Consider the following 19,707-nt stretch of genomic DNA (forward strand, 5'->3'; position numbering starts at 1 on the left):
ACCTGCGACATTGAGCCTGTGACATAGCGGTGTGATATTCACTGGGCCTCACACAATCCAACAGTGTCCAGGAGTGTGTTCAGAAATTCTACATCTCCCCTTTTCCTATAGTGACATTTCTCACACCTGCGACATTGAGCCTGTGACATAGCGGTGTGATATTCACTGGGCCTCACACAATCCAACAGTGTCCACAAGTGTGTTCAGAAATTCTACATCTCCCCTGTCCTATAGTGACATTTTTCACATCTGCGACATTGAGCCTGTGACATAGCGGCGTGATATTCACTGGGCCTCACACAATCCAACAGTGTCCACAAGTGTGTTCAGAAATTCTACATCTCCCCTGTCCTATATACACCTTGTACCTTGTTTTACATTACTATATAGTTTGTGGGATTTTGTGTATATTTTTACCAAAATTGAGGAAGGCTGGTGGAAGAGGCCATGGAATTGGGCGCGGGTTGCCAGATGGTAATGATGATGTTGGTGGTGGATCTGATGGTAGTGGCAAAAGCAAAATAGGACCGAATGCAGGAGGTGTTGAGCCTGCGTCATCATCTGGCTTCAGAAGGCCTCTAAGGCTTAGTTTTCTAGGAGTTGGCAAACCGCTTTTAAAGCCAGAGCTTCAGGAAAAAGTTTTGGCTTACATTGCTGACTCAGCCTCCAGCTCTATCGCCTCCTCTTCTGAAGTTGTAAAAAATAAAAGCACTGAGTCATCATTGGAGGCTCATGATCATGAACCACACCTTTCCTTGTGTCCTTCACCCCAAACAAGATTGAAGGATGACGCAGGCCATACAACTGATTACTCCATGGAGCTGTTTTCACATACCATGCCTGGGTTATTAAGTGAAATGGTGAATTACCCAGGCCAAGATGAATCTGACATGGAGTGCACTGATGCACAGCCACTGATAGATGATTCTTCTGGTACATTCACTCAGAGCACTACATTGTCCTCGCAGTGTAATGAGCCAGATTCTGACCCTGATGAGACTCAGGTGCCCCTTCCCGCATACTATACCACCATACACGGTGACACAGAGGAAGGTGCACATGACATTGAAGAGGAGGTGATGGATGACCCAGTTGTTGACCCAGATTGGCATCCATTGGGGGAAGAGGGTGCTGCTTCCAATACCTCAGATGAGGAGGAGGAGCATCCACAGCAGACATCGACATCGCATCAGCTGTTATCTGGCAGGCCCGGAGCACTCCAAAGACAGGTTCCAAAAATCAAAAGAGTTGCTGGACAGCTTGTCCAGACGGTCAAAATAGCACAGCGTGCTAGGCCGCAAAATGTCTTCCAAAGTAGGAAGAGTGCAGTGTGGCATTTTCTTTTAACAAAATCCTCATGATCAGGCCAAGGTTATCTGTAATAAGTGCACAAAGGCCTTTAGCCGAAGGAAAAATCTGAAAAATTTGAATACCAGGTGCATGCTTAGACATTTAACCAGCATGCACTTGCAAGCGTGGACACAACACCAAACCTCAAGTACCACATGTGCAACTGATCACAAAGAAGGTAGTCAGCAACTAGAGTTGAGCGATACCATCCGATACTTCAAAGTATCGTATCGGATGGTATCGGCCGATCTTTAAAAAAAGTATCGGTATCGCCGATTCCGATACCGGAAGTCCCATTCAAGTCTATGGGACTTCCGGTATCGGAATAAGAAAAACCCTTTCCTGCCCTTGTACAGCCTCTCTGGGGTCTGTACGGGCCTTTCGGGGGGCTGTGCCGGCCTGCCAGGGGGTCTGTGCAGGCTCCGGTGGTCTGTGCCGGCCTGCCGGTGGTCTGTGCAGGCTCCGGGGGGCTGTGCCGGCCTGCCGGGGGGCTGTGCCGGCCTGCCGGGGGGCTGTGCCGGCCTGCCGGTGGTCTGTGCAGGCTCCGGGGGTCTGTGCAGGCATCGTCCGATGGGACTACAAGTCCCATCGGGCGATGCCTGCTACCATGACAGTGATTGACACATTAGCCAATGATGGGACAGTAGTAGTCCCATCATCCGGTTAATGTGTTAAATGTAAAAAAAAAAAAAAAAAAAAAAATTACATGCTACATTCATACTACATACTACATACATGCTACATTCATACTACATGCAACATACATACTACATATATACTACATGCATGCTACATATATACTACATGCATGCTACATACATACTACATATATACTACATGCATGCTACATACATACTACATATATACTACATGCATGCTACATACATACTACATATATACTACATACATACTACATACATACTACATATATACTACATGCATGCTACATACATACTACATGCTACATGCATGCTACATACATACTACATACATGCTACATATATACTACATACATACTACATATATACTACATGCATGCTACATATATACTACATGCATGCTACATACATACTACATATATACTACATGCATGCTACATACATACTACATGCTACATGCATGCTACATACATACTACATACATGCTACATATATACTACATACATACTACATATATACTACATACATACCACATACATACTACATGCATGCTACATATATACTACATGCATGCTACATACATACTACATATATACTACATGCATGCTACATACATACTACATGCTACATGCATGCTACATACATACTACATACATGCTACATATATACTACATACATACTACATATATACTACATGCATGCTACATATATACTACATACATACTACATATATACTACATGCATGCTACATATATACTACATACATACTACATATATACTACATACATGCTACATACATACTACATATATACTACATGCATGCTACATATATACTACATGCTACATACATACCACATACATACTACATACATGCTACATATATACTACATGCATGCTACATACATACTACATATATACTACATGCATGCTACATACATACTACATGCTACATGCATGCTACATACATACTACATACATACTACATGCTACATACATACCACATATATACTACATACATACAATACATTCATACAATACATACATAGACATACAGTACATATAACATAGAGTAACATACTTACCAATACTTGTCACATTGTTCCCCGAAGCCATTGTCGTCTACGGAATAAATATTAACATAACAAACCACAAAAATACTCACCCACGATCCGAAGCAGTCCACGAGTGTGTCCCACGACGATCTTGGGTAGAGAACTGCAGCATCAGCTGATGCTGCCGTTCTCTACGGGCTGCAGGAATCCAATGACGGAAGGTAGGTATCCTTCCGCACTGTATTCCTCCGCCACTTAAAAAAAAAAAAAGTCCCTAGTCTCACTTTATGCCATTGCTGTGTGGGAATTTCCCACACAGCAATGGCATAAAGTGAGACTAGGGACTTTTTTTTTTTTAAGTGGCGGAGGAATACAGTGCGGAAGGATACCTACCTTCCGTCATTGGATTCCTGCAGCCCGTAGAGAACGGCAGCATCAGCTGATGCTGCAGTTCTCTACCCAAGATCGTCGTGGGACACACTCGTGGACTGCTTCGGATCGTGGGTGAGTATTTTTGTGGTTTGTTATGTTAATATTTATTCCGGAAAGACAATGGCTTCGGGGAACAATGTGACAAGTATTGGTAAGTATGTTACTCTATGTTATATGTACTGTATGTCTATGTATGTATTGTATGAATGTATTGTATGTATGTAGTATATATGTGGTATGTATGTAGCATGTAGTATGTATGTAGTATGTATGTAGCATGCATGTAGCATGTAGTATGTATGTAGCATGCATGTAGTATATATGTAGTATGTATGTAGCATGCATGTAGTATATATGTAGCATGTATGTAGTATGTATGTGGTATGTATGTAGCATGTAGTATATATGTAGCATGCATGTAGTATGTATGTAGTATGTATGTAGTATGTATGTAGCATGCAGTATGTATGTAGTATGTATGTAGTATATATGTAGTATGTATGTAGCATGCATGTAGTATGTATGTAGCATGTATGTAGTATGTATGTAGTATATATGTAGTATGTATGTAGCATGTAGTATGTATGTAGTATTTTTTTTTTTTTTTTTTTTTTTTTAACATTTAACACATTAGCCGGATGATGGGACTACTACTGTCCCATCATTGGCTAATGTGTCAATCACTGTCATGGTAGCAGGCATCGCCCGATGGGACTTGTAGTCCCATCGGACGATGCTTGCACAGACCCCCGGACATCAGCACAGCCCCCCGGCAGGCCGGCACAGCCCCCCGGCAGGCCGGTACAGACCCCCACAGGGTGCACAGCCCCCCGGCAGGCCGGCACAGCCCCCCGGCAGGCCGGCAGAGACCCCGGGCAGTCCACACAGCCCCCCGGCAGGCCGGCACAGCCCCCCGGCAGGCCGGCAGAGACCCCCGGAAGGCCCGAAATGACGGCGCATCATGATGCGCACACACCGCGCATCATGATGACGTCAGGCCGTCAATCAACTGAACTTCCGATTCCGATGCCGAATTCCGATATTGAAAAAATATCGGAAGTCGGTATCGGAATTCCGATACAGCAAGTATCGGCCGATACCCGATACTTGCGGTATCGGAATGCTCAACACTATCAGCAACGCTACATTGTTTCCCCCACTGTAAGCCCACCGGTTAGCACAGCAGCAAATGTTGAGGTGTCGTTGCAAGGCCAAAGCAGTCAGGGAATCCCACTGTTATATCAACGAAAGACTGAATCTAGGCCATCAGAAACAACACCAACTCCATCACCATCATCAACCCTCTCTCAGTCCGCCCTGTCCACCGCTACTTCCACCATATGCAGCTCTCAAGTCCAGCTCACCCTCCCAGAGACTATGAGTAGGTCAAGAAAGTACTCAGTCTCTCATCCGCGTACACTGGGTTTGAACGCCCACATTGCCAAACTAATCTCGTTAGAGATGATGCCCTATCGGTTGGTGGAAAGCGTAGCTTTCCGCGAACTCATGGCCTATGCAGTACCACACTATGACCTACCCAGTCGCCACTACTTCTCTCGCAAAGCCATCCCAGCCCTCCACCATCATGTGAAAGACCGCATTGTCCATGCACTCAAGCAGTCAGTGAGTGGAAAGGTGCACCTCACAACAGATGCATGGTCCAGTCGGCATGGCCAGGGCCGTTACATGTCCATCACTCCGCACTGGGTTAATGTGGTGGATGCAGGGTCCACAGGGGACAGCGGTGGTGGGACAGTGCTGCCTAGCCCACGGTATAGGAAACAGTTGGCTATAGGCGTTCGACCCTCCTCCTCCTCCTCCAGAAGCGAAAGCTCGTCCACAGAGCGCAGTCGTATGAGCACTCCATCTGCAGCTGCCACTGTTGCACACAAGGTGTCCCCCTATCGAGCAGCTAGTGGAAAGCGTCAGCAGGCTGTGCTGCAGATGATGTGTTTCGGCGACAGACACACTGCGGAGGTGCTGGCCGAGTACTTTCAGCGACAAACTGAGTCAAGGCTGGGCTGTATACATCTTGAGGCAGGCAAGGTAGTTAGTGATAATGGCCGTAATTTTGTGGCAGCCATAGCCCTTTCAAAACTCAGCCACATACCTTGCTTGGCTCACACCTTGAACCTGGTGGTGCAGTGCTTCCTCAACAATTATCCGGAGTTAACAGCCCTGCTCCAGAAGGTGCGAAGACTGTGCGCGCACATCCGCCGGTCGCCTGTACAATACATTCGTATGCAGAAGCTGCAGCGATTGCTCCACCTTCCCAACCACCGCCTCATTATCAACATTGCAACAAGGTGGAACTCCACCGTGCAAATGATTGAGCGGCTGTGTGAACAGAGGCAGGCCATAATGCATTTGTGGGAGGATACATGGCCAGGCACTTTGAGAGCAGACATGGAGTTGACAGGTGTGCAGTGGTTGAAGCTGAAAGACCTCTGTAAAGTCCTTCAGTGTTTTGAGGAATGCACACGGCTGGTAAGCGCAGATGACGCCATCCTAAGCATGAGCATCCCACTTATGCGTCTGCTCATGCAAACTTTGACACACCTTAAGGAGCAGGCGTCTGCAGCCAATGTTGACGAGGAGAAAGAGGAGGAGGGAATCCTTGATGACATTCAGCCATTGTCTGCTCAGGGACCTCTCCTGGACGAGGTGGAGGAAGAAGAGGAGGAGAAGGATGATGATGGGGATGATTACTTAGCGGAGGAGGATGCATCTCGTGGGGAAAGTGAAAATGTTGGCGTGGCAAGGTCTGGTACAGGGTTTGTGCGTGACTGGAGGGATATGGATTTGCCAGAAAGTGCTCCTCCAACCAGCACTCGCAGTGCATCATTGACACCTGGAACACTGGCCCACATGTCAGATTATGCCTTGCAGATCCTAAAAAGGGACCCCTACATTGCCAAAATGATGAACGATGACAACTACTGGTTGGCCAGCATCCTGGATCCTCGCTATGAAGGCAAATTACAAAACATCATGCCACAGGAGAACCTTGACCTAATATTGGCTAATAGTGTTGAGCATTCCGATACCGCAAGTATCGGGTATCGGCCGATACTTGCTGTATCGGAATTCCGATACCGACTTCCGATATTTTTTCAATATCGGAAGTCGGCATCGGAATCGGAAGTTCAAAGTTGATTGACAGCCTGACGTCATCATGATGCGCCGTCATTTCGGGCCTTCCGGGGGTCTCTGCCGGCCTGCCGGGGGGCTGTGCCGGCCTGCCGGGGGGCTGTGTGGACTGCCCGGGGGGCTGTGTGGACTGCCGGGGGGCTGTGCCGGCCTGCCGGTGGTCTGTGCACCCTGTGGGGGTCTGTACCGGCCTGCCGGGGGGCTGTGCCGGCCTGCCGGGGGGCTGTGCTGATGTCCGGGGGTCTGTGCAAGCATCGTCCGATGGGACTATAAGTCCCATCTGGCGATGCCTGCTACCATGACAGTGATTGACACATTAGCCAATGATGGGACAGTAGTAGTCCCATCATCCGGCTAATGTGTTAAATGTTAAAAAAAAAAAAATACTACATACATACTACATACATACTACATGCATGCTACATACATACTACATACATACTACATATATACTACATGCATGCTACATACATACTACATGCTACATACATACTACATATATACTACATACATACTACATACATACTACATACATACTACATGCTACATACATACTACATATATACTACATGCATGCTACATACATACTGCATGCTACATACATACTACATACATACTACATACATACCACATATATACTACATACATACTACATGCATGCTACATACATACTACATACATACTACATACATACTACATGCATGCTACATACATACTACATGCTACATACATACTACATATATACTACATGCATGCTACATACATACTACATGCTACATACATACTACATATATACTACATACATACTACATACATGCTACATACATACTGCATGCTACATACATACTACATACATACTACATACATACTACATACCACATATATACTACATACAATACATTCATACAATACATACATAGACATACAGTACATATAACATAGAGTAACATACTTACCAATACTTGTCACATTGTTCCCCGAAGCCATTGTCTTTTACGGAATAAATATTAACATAACAAACCACAAAAATACTCACCCACGATCCGAAGCAGTCCACGAGTGTGTCCCACGACGATCTTGGGTAGAGAACTGCAGCATCAGCTGTTGCTGCCGTTCTCTACGGGCTGCAGGAATCCAATGACGGAAGGTAGGTATCCTTCCGCACTGTATTCCTCCGCCACTTAAAAAAAAAAAAGTCCCTAGTCTCACTTTATGCCATTGCTGCGTGGGAAATTCCCACACAGCAATGGCATAAAGTGAGACTAGGGACTTTTTTTTTTTAAGTGGCGGAGGAATACAGTGCGGAAGGATACCTACCTTCCGTCATTGGATTCCTGCAGCCCGTAGAGAACGGCAGCAACAGCTGATGCAGCTGTTCTCTACCCAAGATCGTCGTGGGACACACTCGTGGACTGCTTCGGATCGTGGGTGAGTATTTTTGTGGTTTGTTATGTTAATATTTATTCCGTAAAAGACAATGGCTTCGGGGAACAATGTGACAAGTATTGGTAAGTATGTTACTCTATGTTATATGTACTGTATGTCTATGTATGTATTGTATGAATGTATTGTATGTTGTATATATGTAGTATGTATGTAGTATGTATGTAGCATGTAGTATGTATGTAGCATGCATGTAGTATATATGTAGTATGTATGTGGTATGTATGTAGCATGTAGTATGTATGTAGCATGTATGTAGTATGTATGTAGCATGTAGTATGTATGTAGCATGCATGTAGTATATATGTAGTATGTATGTAGCATGTAGTATGTATGTAGCATGCATGTAGTATGTATGTGGTATGTATGTAGCATGTAGTATGCATGTAGTATGTATGTAGTACGTATGTAGCATGTAGTATGTATGTAGCATGCATGTAGTATATATGTAGTATGTATGTAGCATGTAGTATGTATGTAGCATGCATGTACTATGTATGTGGTATGTATGTAGCATGTAGCATGCATGTAGTATGTATGTAGTATATATGTGGTATGTATGTAGCATGTAGTATGTATGTAGCATGCAGTATGTATGTAGCATGCATGTAGTATGTATGTAGCATATATGTAGTATGTATGTAGCATATATGTAGTATGTATGTAGCATGTAGTATGTATGTAGCATGCATGTAGTATATATGTAGTATGTATGTAGCATATATGTAGTATGTATGTAGCATGTAGTATATATGTAGTATGCATGTTGCATGCATGTAGTATATATGTAGTATGTATGTTGCATGTAGTATATATGTAGTATGCATGTTGCATGCATGTAGTATATATGTAGTATGTATGTTGCATGTAGTATATATGTAGTATGCATGTAGCATGCATGTAGTATATATGTAGTATGTATGTTGCATGTAGTATATATGTAGTATGTATGTTGCATGTAGTATATATGTAGTATGCATGTTGCATGCATATAGTATATAGTATGAATGTAGCATGTATGTAGTATGTATGTAGCATGTAGTATATATGTAGTATGCATGTTGCATGCATGTAGTATATATGTAGTATGTATGTTGCATGTAGTATATATGTAGTATGCATGTTGCATGCATGTAGTATATATGTAGTATGTATGTTGCATGTAGTATATATGTAGTATGCATGTTGCATGCATGTAGTATATATGTAGTATGTATGTTGCATGTAGTATATATGTAGTATGTATGTTGCATGTAGTATATATGTAGTATGTATGTTGCATGTAGTATATATGTAGTATGTATGTTGCATGTAGTATATATGTAGTATGCATGTTGCATGCATGTAGTATGTAGTATGAATGTAGCATGTATGTAGTATGTAGTATGTATGTAGCATGTATGTAGCATGTAATTTTTTTTTTTTTTTTTTTTTTTTTTTTTACATTCAACACATTAGCCGGATGATGGGACTACTACTGTCCCATCATTGGCTAATGTGTCAATCACTGTCATGGTAGCAGGCATCGCCCGATGGGACTTGTAGTCCCATCGGACGATGCCTGCACAGACCCCCGAAGCCTGCACAGCCCCCCGGCAGGCCGGCACAGCCCCCCGGCAGGCCGCCACAGCCCACCGGAGCCTGCACAGCCCCCCGGCAGGCCGGCACAGCCCCCCGGCAGGCCGGCACAGACCACCGGAGCCTGCACAGACCCCCTGGCAGGCCGGCACAGACCACCGGAGCCTGCACAGCCCCCCCGGCAGGCCGGCACAGACCACCGGAGCCTGCACAGACCCCCTGGCAGGCCGGCACAGACCACCGGAGCCTGCACAGACCCCCTGGCAGGCCGGCACAGCCCCCCGAAAGGCCCGTACAGACCCCAGAGAGGCTGTACAAGGCAAAAATAGGGTTTTTCTTATTCCGATACCGGAAGTCCCATAGACTTGAATGGGACTTCCGGTATCGGAATCGGCGATACCGATACTTTTTTTTAAGATCGGCCGATCCATTCCGATCCGATACTTTGAAGTATCGGACGGTATCGCTCAACTCTATTGGCTAATAAACAAGCAACTCTGGTAAACCGGTTGGTTGAGGCATTCCCAGCACACAGCAGCGGTGATGGTTCTCACACGAGCCGTACGGGCCGGGGGCAGCTTGGCAGAGGTGTTCTTGGTGCACACAGCAGAAGTGGCGTTGGAGACAGGGGTTTCATGACAATGTTGTGGACTGATTTTTCAAGTACCGCTCACACAACTGGTAATACTGCATCGATGGAAAGTGACAGGAGACAGCAGTTGTCAACTATGGTTACAAACTACTTTTCCTCCCATATCGATGTTCTCCCGCACAGGTCATTCCCCTTTGACTATTGGGCCGCTAAACTGGACACCTGGCCTGAATTGGCACAATATGCCTTACAGGAGCTCGCTTGCCCAGCTGCAAGTGTGCTAGAGGAAAGAGTCTTCAGTGCAGCTGGATCAATCCTGACAGAAAAAAGGACCCGTCTGTCAACCCAAAATGTGGATGATCTAACCTTCATTAAAATGAACCATGCATGGGTTTCCAAGGATTTTGTCCCACCTTCCCTTGATGACACATAGGTTGCCAGAGAAATGGCTTGCTTTTGCTCCTCCTCCTATTCCGCGAACTTGACCTATTTCGCCTTTTGCAGCAGCTGAATGTCCCACATCAACATATGTCACTTTGCAAACCGCCCTAACTGGGCTGCCCCCCCCATGGCTGGGGTCACCACCTAGCGCACGAAACCGTGCGAGTGCCGTTGCCCTGGACAGGTGGGTAGGCCGACTCTTGGGCGCGGGCACTGGCACAGGGACCCTCCTAGTGCAATCAAGTGTCTCTGACGGTGGTGGTGCACACCCGCCTTCAGACACCCCGCCGTACTATGAGGGGCCCAGTGCCAGTACCGACGCCCACGAGTGTGTCCCCCTTGCTTGGTCAGGGCCCCAGCATTTGCAATGTTTACCTCTCCCTGCTCCTCCGCTGTGTAGTCTGGGCTGTCAAATCCTTCACTGGGAGTGCCACTACAAATTGATTGAACTGAAAGATGATGGTTAAGATGTAGCTATGCCCTGTCCTGCTGGCCGGGCTCTAGCTCCAGATGATCAATGGCTTCCATTTCTTATGGACGTCGACTCACAATGACATGCAGTGGTGGTTTATTATCAGCTTTCACAGTTTTCCTACTCACAAACGTGTGACATTCCGGCGCACATTTTAAAATGTGCCCTCTCATGCCAATCAAATAGAATCGCTTACGGCCTGTGGCTTCTGTCTTTTGCACTCCAAAGTTACGTGACAGATCATGATAGCCAGTGAGCACCATGTTTACATCGCTCCCTGTTATAAAAATTTGATTGAGATGAGTAACAGTGATGGAATCAACGGAAGTGCGATACAGCAAGACTTTATTCACAGAAAAATGTTTTCACTGTCTCAACACACAAATTAATTGAGGGTCAGCATCGCCTATGAGAATTGTGACGGAAGTTTTTCCCGTGAATAGTAATTTCTAGATTTCTGCAATCACTAGCCTTTATGTCAGTAATTGTATGCATCTCATTTCCTATTGCGGAGAGGCTGGACTGTATTACTGAGACAGAAATATATATGAAGAGTGCCCTAACTTACCTCCTCCCGACCACAGAGAGCAGCTCCTCAGCAGTCAGGTTCAGAGGTCTCCCTGCTTGCCTGGAGTGGGAAATGTGTTGTGTGTTGGTTTCACTGCTAGAGAGATCCTTCGTTGCTCCCAAGCTTGACAACACACTCCCTAGGAGGAAGGTAAGGTAATGCCACAGTGGCGACCGTACTCTTGGGGACACCACAAGTGCACTGAGGCCCAGCCACTGCTGGATGATGCTGCTGGTACATTGACCCAGACCACTACATTCCCCTCGCACTCTACACTGCCAAAATCTGACCCAGAGGAAACTCAGGTTCCCCTTCCCACATACTATACCACCTTACACGGTGACAAAGAGGAAGGTGCAGATGAAAGTGCAGGTTCCTTGAGCAGGTGGGGGGGCATACTCATGGGCGATGGCACTGGCACAGGGCACCGCATAGTACGCAAAAGTGTCTCTGCCAGTGGGAGGGCCTAAACAGCCAAGTGCAGTGAGATGGAAGATGGGGACGACAAGGAGTTCAGAGTAGTGCAGGGATTCCCTAGCAAGGAGACTTATGTAATTGTTTTCAATGTTGGGATAGCAATTTTTGGGGAGCAATATACTCTGGTGAATGATATATGGGGCCCACCTTACACTGGAACATTCCAAAGGTGGACATCAGACACTGGAGGTCATCATATACTGTTTCAAACATTATATGGGACCAATGATTCTGTATGGAGAAATAGATGGGCCTCATCATGAGATGTAAAAAGTGAAGTATTTTTCATTGTACTATACCGCTATTTCTCTGCTGTATTGGAGCAGCATGAGTTGTGGTATGTGTTAAAGTGGCGCTCTTTGGCCCTGGGCCCACGAAAACCTGGAGCCAGCCATACCCCCCCACAACTGTAGCCAAATAACCCCCATTTTTCAGTGCGTAACTAGTATTATGAAGTAAATTAAGGTTGACAAGCTTAAGTAATAAGAATTGATGCTTTTGGCATTCAAATGGGCACTGTAGGTGTTTTTCCTGTCCTCCTCTCACTGCCGACTTTAATTCCCCATTGACTTACATTGGGTTTCGTGTTTCGGTCGGACCCCCCGACTTTTCCCTATAGTCAGCCGATTTTGCTCGACCGACCCGACTTTTGGAAAAGTCAGGTTTCATGAAACGAAACTCAACCCTATAAAAACAAAAGTCACTCAACTCTAGTCTCCACTCATGCTCAGAAAGATGTGCTAGTATTTTTGTTACATAACTTTTGCCTTGTAAGTATTGGTTACATGTTTTTTATATTAGAATGGTGTCTGCGGTTCGATCTGGGATTATAGCTTTGGACATTACACATACAATTGTGTGAAAAAGTGTTTGCCCCTTCCTGATTTCCTATTTTTTGCATCTTTGTCACACAAATGTTTCAGATCACCAAATTTAAATATTAGACAAAGATAACACAAGTAAGCACAAAATGCAGTTTTTAAATGAAGGGCTTTATTATTAGGGAAAAAAGAAATCGAAACCTACAGGGACCTGTGTGAAAAAGTGATTGCCCCTAAACCTAATAACTGGTTGGGTCACTCTCAGGAGCAACAACTGCAATCAAGTGTTTGTGATAACTGGCACTGAGTCTTTTATAATGCTCTGGAGGAATTTTGGCCTGCTGATCTATGCAGAATTGCTGTAGTTTAGCCACACTGGAGGTTTTTAGAGCATGAATCAGCTTTTTAAGGTCATGCCGCAGATTAAAGTCAGAATTTTGGCTAGGCCTCTCCAAATTCTTAAATTTATTTTTCTTAAGCCAGTCAGAGGTGGACTTGCCGTGTGTGTTTTGGTTTATTGTCCTACTGCATAACCCAAGAGCACTTCAGCTTGAGGTCACGAACAGGTGGCAGGACATTCTCCTTCAAGATTTTTTGGTAGATAGAATTCATGGTTCCTTTTTCCACAACAAGTTTTCCACATCCTGAAGCAACATAACAGCGACAGACCATCATACTACTACCACTATACTTTGTTGTTGGTATGATGTTCCTTTTCTGATATGCTGTTTTAATGTTATGCCAGCTATAACGGGACATACACCTTCCAAAAAGTTCAACTTTTATCTCATCAGTCCACAGAGTATTCTCTCAAAGTCTTGGGGATCATCAAGATGTTTTCTGTCAAAACGGAGTCAAGCCTTTATGTTCTTATTGTTCAGCAGTGGTTTTCGTCTTGGAAATCTGCCATGCAGACCAATCTCTTTCTTAGGCTGGAGACACACTAGTATATGGCATCCGATGCAAGAGCATTGGATGCGATATGCTAATGACCCTCGGCTCCTGCTCTGCTGCGACTGAAAGCTGAGTGTCATGCTACTATGCTCCTTTTCTCTCACACAGAGAGTACCGGAGCACAGCTGCAGAGGAGGTGGAGAAAGTAATTTATTCATCTCCTTCGCTGCTTGTTTCGGAGTATATCGCACTGCACTCGGATGATATCTAAACTTATATGGGTTTCAGTGAGTCGATACTTGGCCAAGCCTCGGTGCCAATCGCAGCATTCTGTGATTGTTCTAGCATGTCGATTCGGCATGAGAAAATAATTGCAGATGTGAGCTGCCCCATAGAGTAACACTGGGCCAAGTGCTATGCAATGTTTTATCGCATAGCACTTGGCCATAGTGTACGGTAGTGTGACTCTGGCCTTAACGTGGAGTCGTGAACACTGACCTTAACTGAGGCAAGTGAGGTCTACAGTTCTTTGGATGTTGTTTGGGGGCTTTTGTGACCTCTCGGATGAGTTGTTTCTGCTCTCTTGAGGTAATTTTAGTTGGCCAGTCACTCCTTGGAAGGTTCACCACTGTTCCATGATTTTGCAGTTGTGGATAATGGCTCTCTCATGGTTCGCTGGTGTCCCAAACCTTTAGAAATGGCTTTATAAATTTTTCCAGACTGATAGATTTCAATTACTTTGTGTTAGGCGGCGGGTTCCTGCAGCTGCACAGCAGGAATCCAGAGCCACGCAGCCAACGGTCTCCCATTCCCCTCCGATCTCTTAGGGACCTGCACAGCAATCTCGGCGATCCAGACGCCCTGCTCAGACCAGTTCTCTGGGTCTGGTTGTTGTTGCCACCTCTGGACCAGCAATAGTATCGTAACATGCTCTGCAGCAAGCCACTCCAGAGACTAAGTCCTCTCGCCACGCTACTGGGCATGCTCACGAGACTATCTCCCAGTGGAGATCGGAAGTCACATGCTCAGGTCCTTCTCCTGATCTGATTGGTCCATCTCAGAGAGATCTGGAAGGTCCCGGAAGTGCACGGCTATAAAAGACCTGCATGGCCGCTCGGCCATGTGCTAGTATAGACTCTTATTGCTATCTGTGTGAATGATGATGAATGCATGTGCCTGCGAATGACTCATTAAGATCCCCTCCCTCTGATATTACGTGTGTGGATAGGGACTTAGTCATAGAGTCAGCACCAGTCAGTGGCACGCTACAGGCCACAGTTCACATCTTACAGCACTAGCGTCTGACAGTGTGCCTCGCATGGTAGGTCTAGATGGACATTGTCCCTGAGTCGTGGGCCTAGTCCTGTGACCGTATACCGTGTGTGCACACCGCTGAGACCTGTGAGATCAACAGGCTCAGCATTTACATTTAAGTTCCAAGCGTCTCTGTGGTGATAACAGAGTACGCTCAATGCACACCGTGTGACATTCAACCCGTGTGCGATATACCGCCATATTGTGCGTCTGCCATTATCTAGCAGCGGTGTAACACCTACTGGATGCTGGACCCCGGGCGGCGAACGCACATATTATTATTTATTTATTAGTGCGTTCTGCCGTTCCTAACACTTTGTTTCTCATTGGTTCAATTACTTCTTTGGATCGTGGCATGATGTCTAGACAGGTCATATTTAAGTGATTTATTGATTGAAAACAGGTGTGGCAGTAATCACGCTTGGGTGTGGCTAGGGAATTTAAACTCAGCTTCCCAAATATGTGATAAATCAGACTCAATTTATGTTTTAATGGGGGAGGGCCATCACTTTTTTTTACACAGGGCTTTGTAAGTTTGAATATCTGTTTCCTTTAATAATAAAAACCTTCATTTAAAAACTGCATTCTGTGTTTACTTGTATTGCTTTTGTCTAATATTTAAATTTGTTTGGTGATCTGAAACATTTAAGTGTTACAAATATCAAAAGAACAGGAAATCAGGAAGGAGCTAACACTTTTTCACACAACTGTACATGATTCAGATAAGCTGATGCTGTGCTAGAATGCAAGCTGCACCTATTGCGTCTCTAATTAGCAGTAAATATCTAATTTTTTTTTTATACAGCATTGGTTGTCTAATAGTATATATTTTCCCTTGTGGGGAATTTGCAGTGGATTTGCGCATTACAGTAGCAGCGTTGTGAATGAGAGTTCATGAAATCTTATTCAAAAGCTAGAGAGGAAATTCTGCAGGGTAAATTGATAGGCACTGCCTTTTTCAATTCCACGGCATATCATTTTTCATTCTGTTAGTAAAATGTGCGGCAAATCTGTACCTTTTCAGCAACAAAATCTGTAGCAAGATTGTTGTGGATTTTCTTCTGCAGTGGAGGTGACAGTGAAATCCAAAGCAGTACTTACTTTCTATGATATCATTGCGACGAAGGCATGGGGAAGACATACATGTCAACATTTGATATGGAAACGGTGAAAATCATAGTGACATTCACAACTTTTGGCAATTTTCTCTGTTGATGTTTTTTGCACTATGCTAGTATGTTGGCACTTTAAAACTCATCAGAATTTGCACAAGCAAATACTTAGCAGAAAATCCAATTTCTTGGGAACCCTTTAAAAATGTAAAAATAATATGGTATTTATCTTTCCTGCATCCAGTGCTGACTCTCCACTGCTGCTTATGGCTCTATGTTCTGGCTGTAGTGGGGACTTCACATAACCGCTGCAGCCAATCACTGAGCTCAGCAGCTCTGCTCATGCAGATGCCATAAACCGCTAAGCTCTGAGGTTGCTGTAGCATTGATGTATGGTGTCAATGTGGCGTCACCTCTGTAACCTAAGCAGAGAGAGAGGATCAGTGGCTGACAGCTTACGCTGGACCTAGAGAGAGTGGGTACTATTTTACTCTTTTTTTTTTCCATGTCTGCGATTGTTTAGGGATCACCTATTTAAAATGGGAATAACCCTTTAGGATTGCGCGATTGATCATTTGGCTGTCTTTACTCACCTCCACAAAGTAGAAGCAAGGCAACAGAGTCATACTGTCCTTGGGGGGGTGAACTTTGCTTTTCTCCTTAGGGGATATCATCGCACTCAGTGGGGTGACTGGTCAGACAGAGGGGTCCGTAGGACGCCTGTGGATTTAAGAAGCAAATAAGACTTTTTTAATACAATTTCTTAATATTTTCCCTGTTAAATTACCATTTTTAATCCTGTTTTAGCATGTATTGAGGTTTACCAGACAGCAGTTTAGGAAAAGCAGTTTTTGTGGCAGTTGTTTATGCAGTATTTTTGAGCCAAAGGACTGACAAGAAATGTGAAGTATACAGTAAAGGAAGGACTAAGGGTACATACACACTCAGTTTTTTGAGGAGCCTTTTGGAGCGTGTCCATTTAAAAAAAAGGCTGAACAATTGCTCAAAAAATGCTTGAAAGACTTTCCTATTCATTTATATTGTATAACCAATTTTCTGTTCATAAGTTCAGTGAGTGGAACATGCTGTAGAGAACACCTGTTTTTTTTTTATATTGAAACATCTTTTTAAGCACTTTTTGTCAGTTTTCTGAAACCCTTTTTTACGTTTTATGATGCCAGTGTTTTTTTTTCCTGTGTTTTTAGGTGTCTTTCTTCCTGGAGCTTATGTATCGTTTTTTTATTAAGTCCATTCAACAATTAAGAAACCACTAGTGATTTTTCAAGCATGAATGCTGGCAAACCATTGACCTGTATTGTACAGCATAGCATATTTTCAGAGTGGGAGACACATGAAGAATCGTCAATCTGCATAAAACATCTTTTTCAGGTGGATTCTGGCTGATATCATCCTGAAGAAGTACCTCAAAAGTGTCCCATAAAATTAGCAATATGCACCGCTATGTCAATACGAGACTGCTCTGCACATGCTCTGCCTTATGTTGCTTAAATTATCTGCTTTAAGATTCAGAAATCATGAAGTGGTTAAAAGAAAGTACATGCTAATTCTTCGAGTTTGGCTCTCTATACTTGACAGTTTAGAGTAAAACTTGCTTGCGCCGCCAGAATGATGGCAAGATCGCTGACGAAGGCGCTTTGAGAAAACAACTGCTGGAGCGACTTTGATTGGGAAAACTGCTGTATACATGTAGGATAAAGAAGGGTTTCCTGAAACGGTTACCACTAGAAAACTCATTCCTGTTGGATCCTCCTGTAGGCTCAAAAAAATACTGCATTAAAACGGCATTGGTGTTTAAAAAAAAACCCTCTGTATTTGAAACCACCTTGACGTGTAAAGTATAGAGCTTCTTCAGAGTGGAAGACGCATGAAGAATAGTCAGCTCACTTTTTTTAACTGCTTGGCGTGTTTGGAAACCTAAAGTGGTTAAAAGATGAAACATAAACAGTAAGTTGCTTTTATGTAGAAATTCACAACTTGGACAGTGGTCCTTTCTTAGGCTGTATTCACAGGTTGAGGCAGCAGTGCATTATATGGCCCCTATAACTGTAAAACTGTAAAAACAATTTTTGCCGCTATTTTTGAAAACCGCAGCAAATGCAGGTTCAAAGTGTGAACACACATATATAATGCATTTACATTAGCTGATTATCTGAAACCCTCTTTTCCTGATAATTGACCTGTCTAACCAAGCTGCCAATCACACGATGAACTAGCAAAATGCTTGCTTAAAAATCATTATTCTCCGCAGCACATGTTCTTGTGTAAACAGGACATGAGCTGTTGAAAGCAATGACATTCTGTGCCCAGAGCAATTGTATTATAATCGATCTGTAAGCATGGAAATGCTGTCATCCTGTCTAAACAGGCTATATGTCTGCCAATCAACTTGCATGTTGCTATCGGCAGGTTATCTAATGGCCATGGGTCAGCCAATGTATGGTACATGTCTCCTAATTTTGTATTTTCACTGTTTTACACTGGGTGCTGTAAGGGCAGAGCCATAGAAAAAAGTAAAGCCAAGTGGTAGTGGTGTTATGGAAATATATATAGTTCATATGTGTATCCATAGATCTCACTTGCCTGCTATAGGCTATATACTGCTATATACTCATATATTCTTATACACTGCTACATATTCATATATGCTCGCTTGGAGATATAGTATACAAGGAGCTAAAGGAAAAAGAAGGCGCAATAGGGTCTTATCCGGGTAGTACTGGGAGTAGAGGATAAGAAATTCACTCACCTTTTCCAGGGGAAATAAAGGCACATAATCGACTGTCAGCTGCTGCACGCCCGAAGGTCCACTCCGTGACCGCCAGTGTAGATCTTATGGATAAAATGTTTTTTCGGACTCACTGTGCGCTGCTAGACATAGTTCAGTCGTACAACATAAAGGGTATTAACAATTTAATTCCCAACGCGTTTCAAAGTTTCTAATACTTCTTCCTCAGGGGATGTCATCCCCTGAGGAAGAAGTATTAGAAACTTCGAAACGCGTTGGGAATTAAATTGTTAATACCCTTTATGTTGTACGACTGAACTATGTCTAGCAGCGCACAGTGAGTCCGAAAAAACATTTTATCCATAAGGATCTACGCTTGGAGATATAATCATAGCTCTCTTGAACTTTGTAACCATTCTACCAGAGATGACCTAACCCGTCTGGAGAACCAACGTGACACCCATTGTCTTGTGTCTTGGGAAATATGTAGCAGACATGAGAAATAAGGAAGTAACACCAGATGTGCCAGCCGATACCAGAACATGCTGACACCGTAAAAACAATAGGCTGTAAATTATATTGCTAGAATCAGCTTTTTTGGTAAAC

General features: G+C 44.1%; 1 protein-coding gene across 2 annotated transcripts in view; it reads right to left on the reverse strand.

Moving 5' to 3' along the window:
- PLPPR3 (phospholipid phosphatase related 3) overlaps positions 1-19,707 on the reverse strand; it is a 381,927-nt gene that overhangs the window by 266,290 nt on the left and 95,930 nt on the right. The window contains exon 1 of one of the 2 annotated variants that reach the window (XM_073543392.1): positions 16,949-17,046. In XM_073543392.1, coding sequence (XP_073399493.1) covers positions 16,949-17,029 — 81 coding nt within the window. In that variant the 5' untranslated portion in view covers positions 17,030-17,046. Of the gene's footprint in view, positions 1-16,948; positions 17,076-19,707 lie in introns of those variants that run through there. The other variant, XM_073543391.1, reaches the window with a different exon arrangement.

Source organism: Dendrobates tinctorius, unplaced genomic scaffold, assembly GCF_039654945.1.
Source record: "Dendrobates tinctorius isolate UK_male_01 unplaced genomic scaffold, ASM3965494v1 ptg000132l, whole genome shotgun sequence".
NCBI classification, from domain to species: domain Eukaryota; kingdom Metazoa; phylum Chordata; class Amphibia; order Anura; family Dendrobatidae; genus Dendrobates; species Dendrobates tinctorius.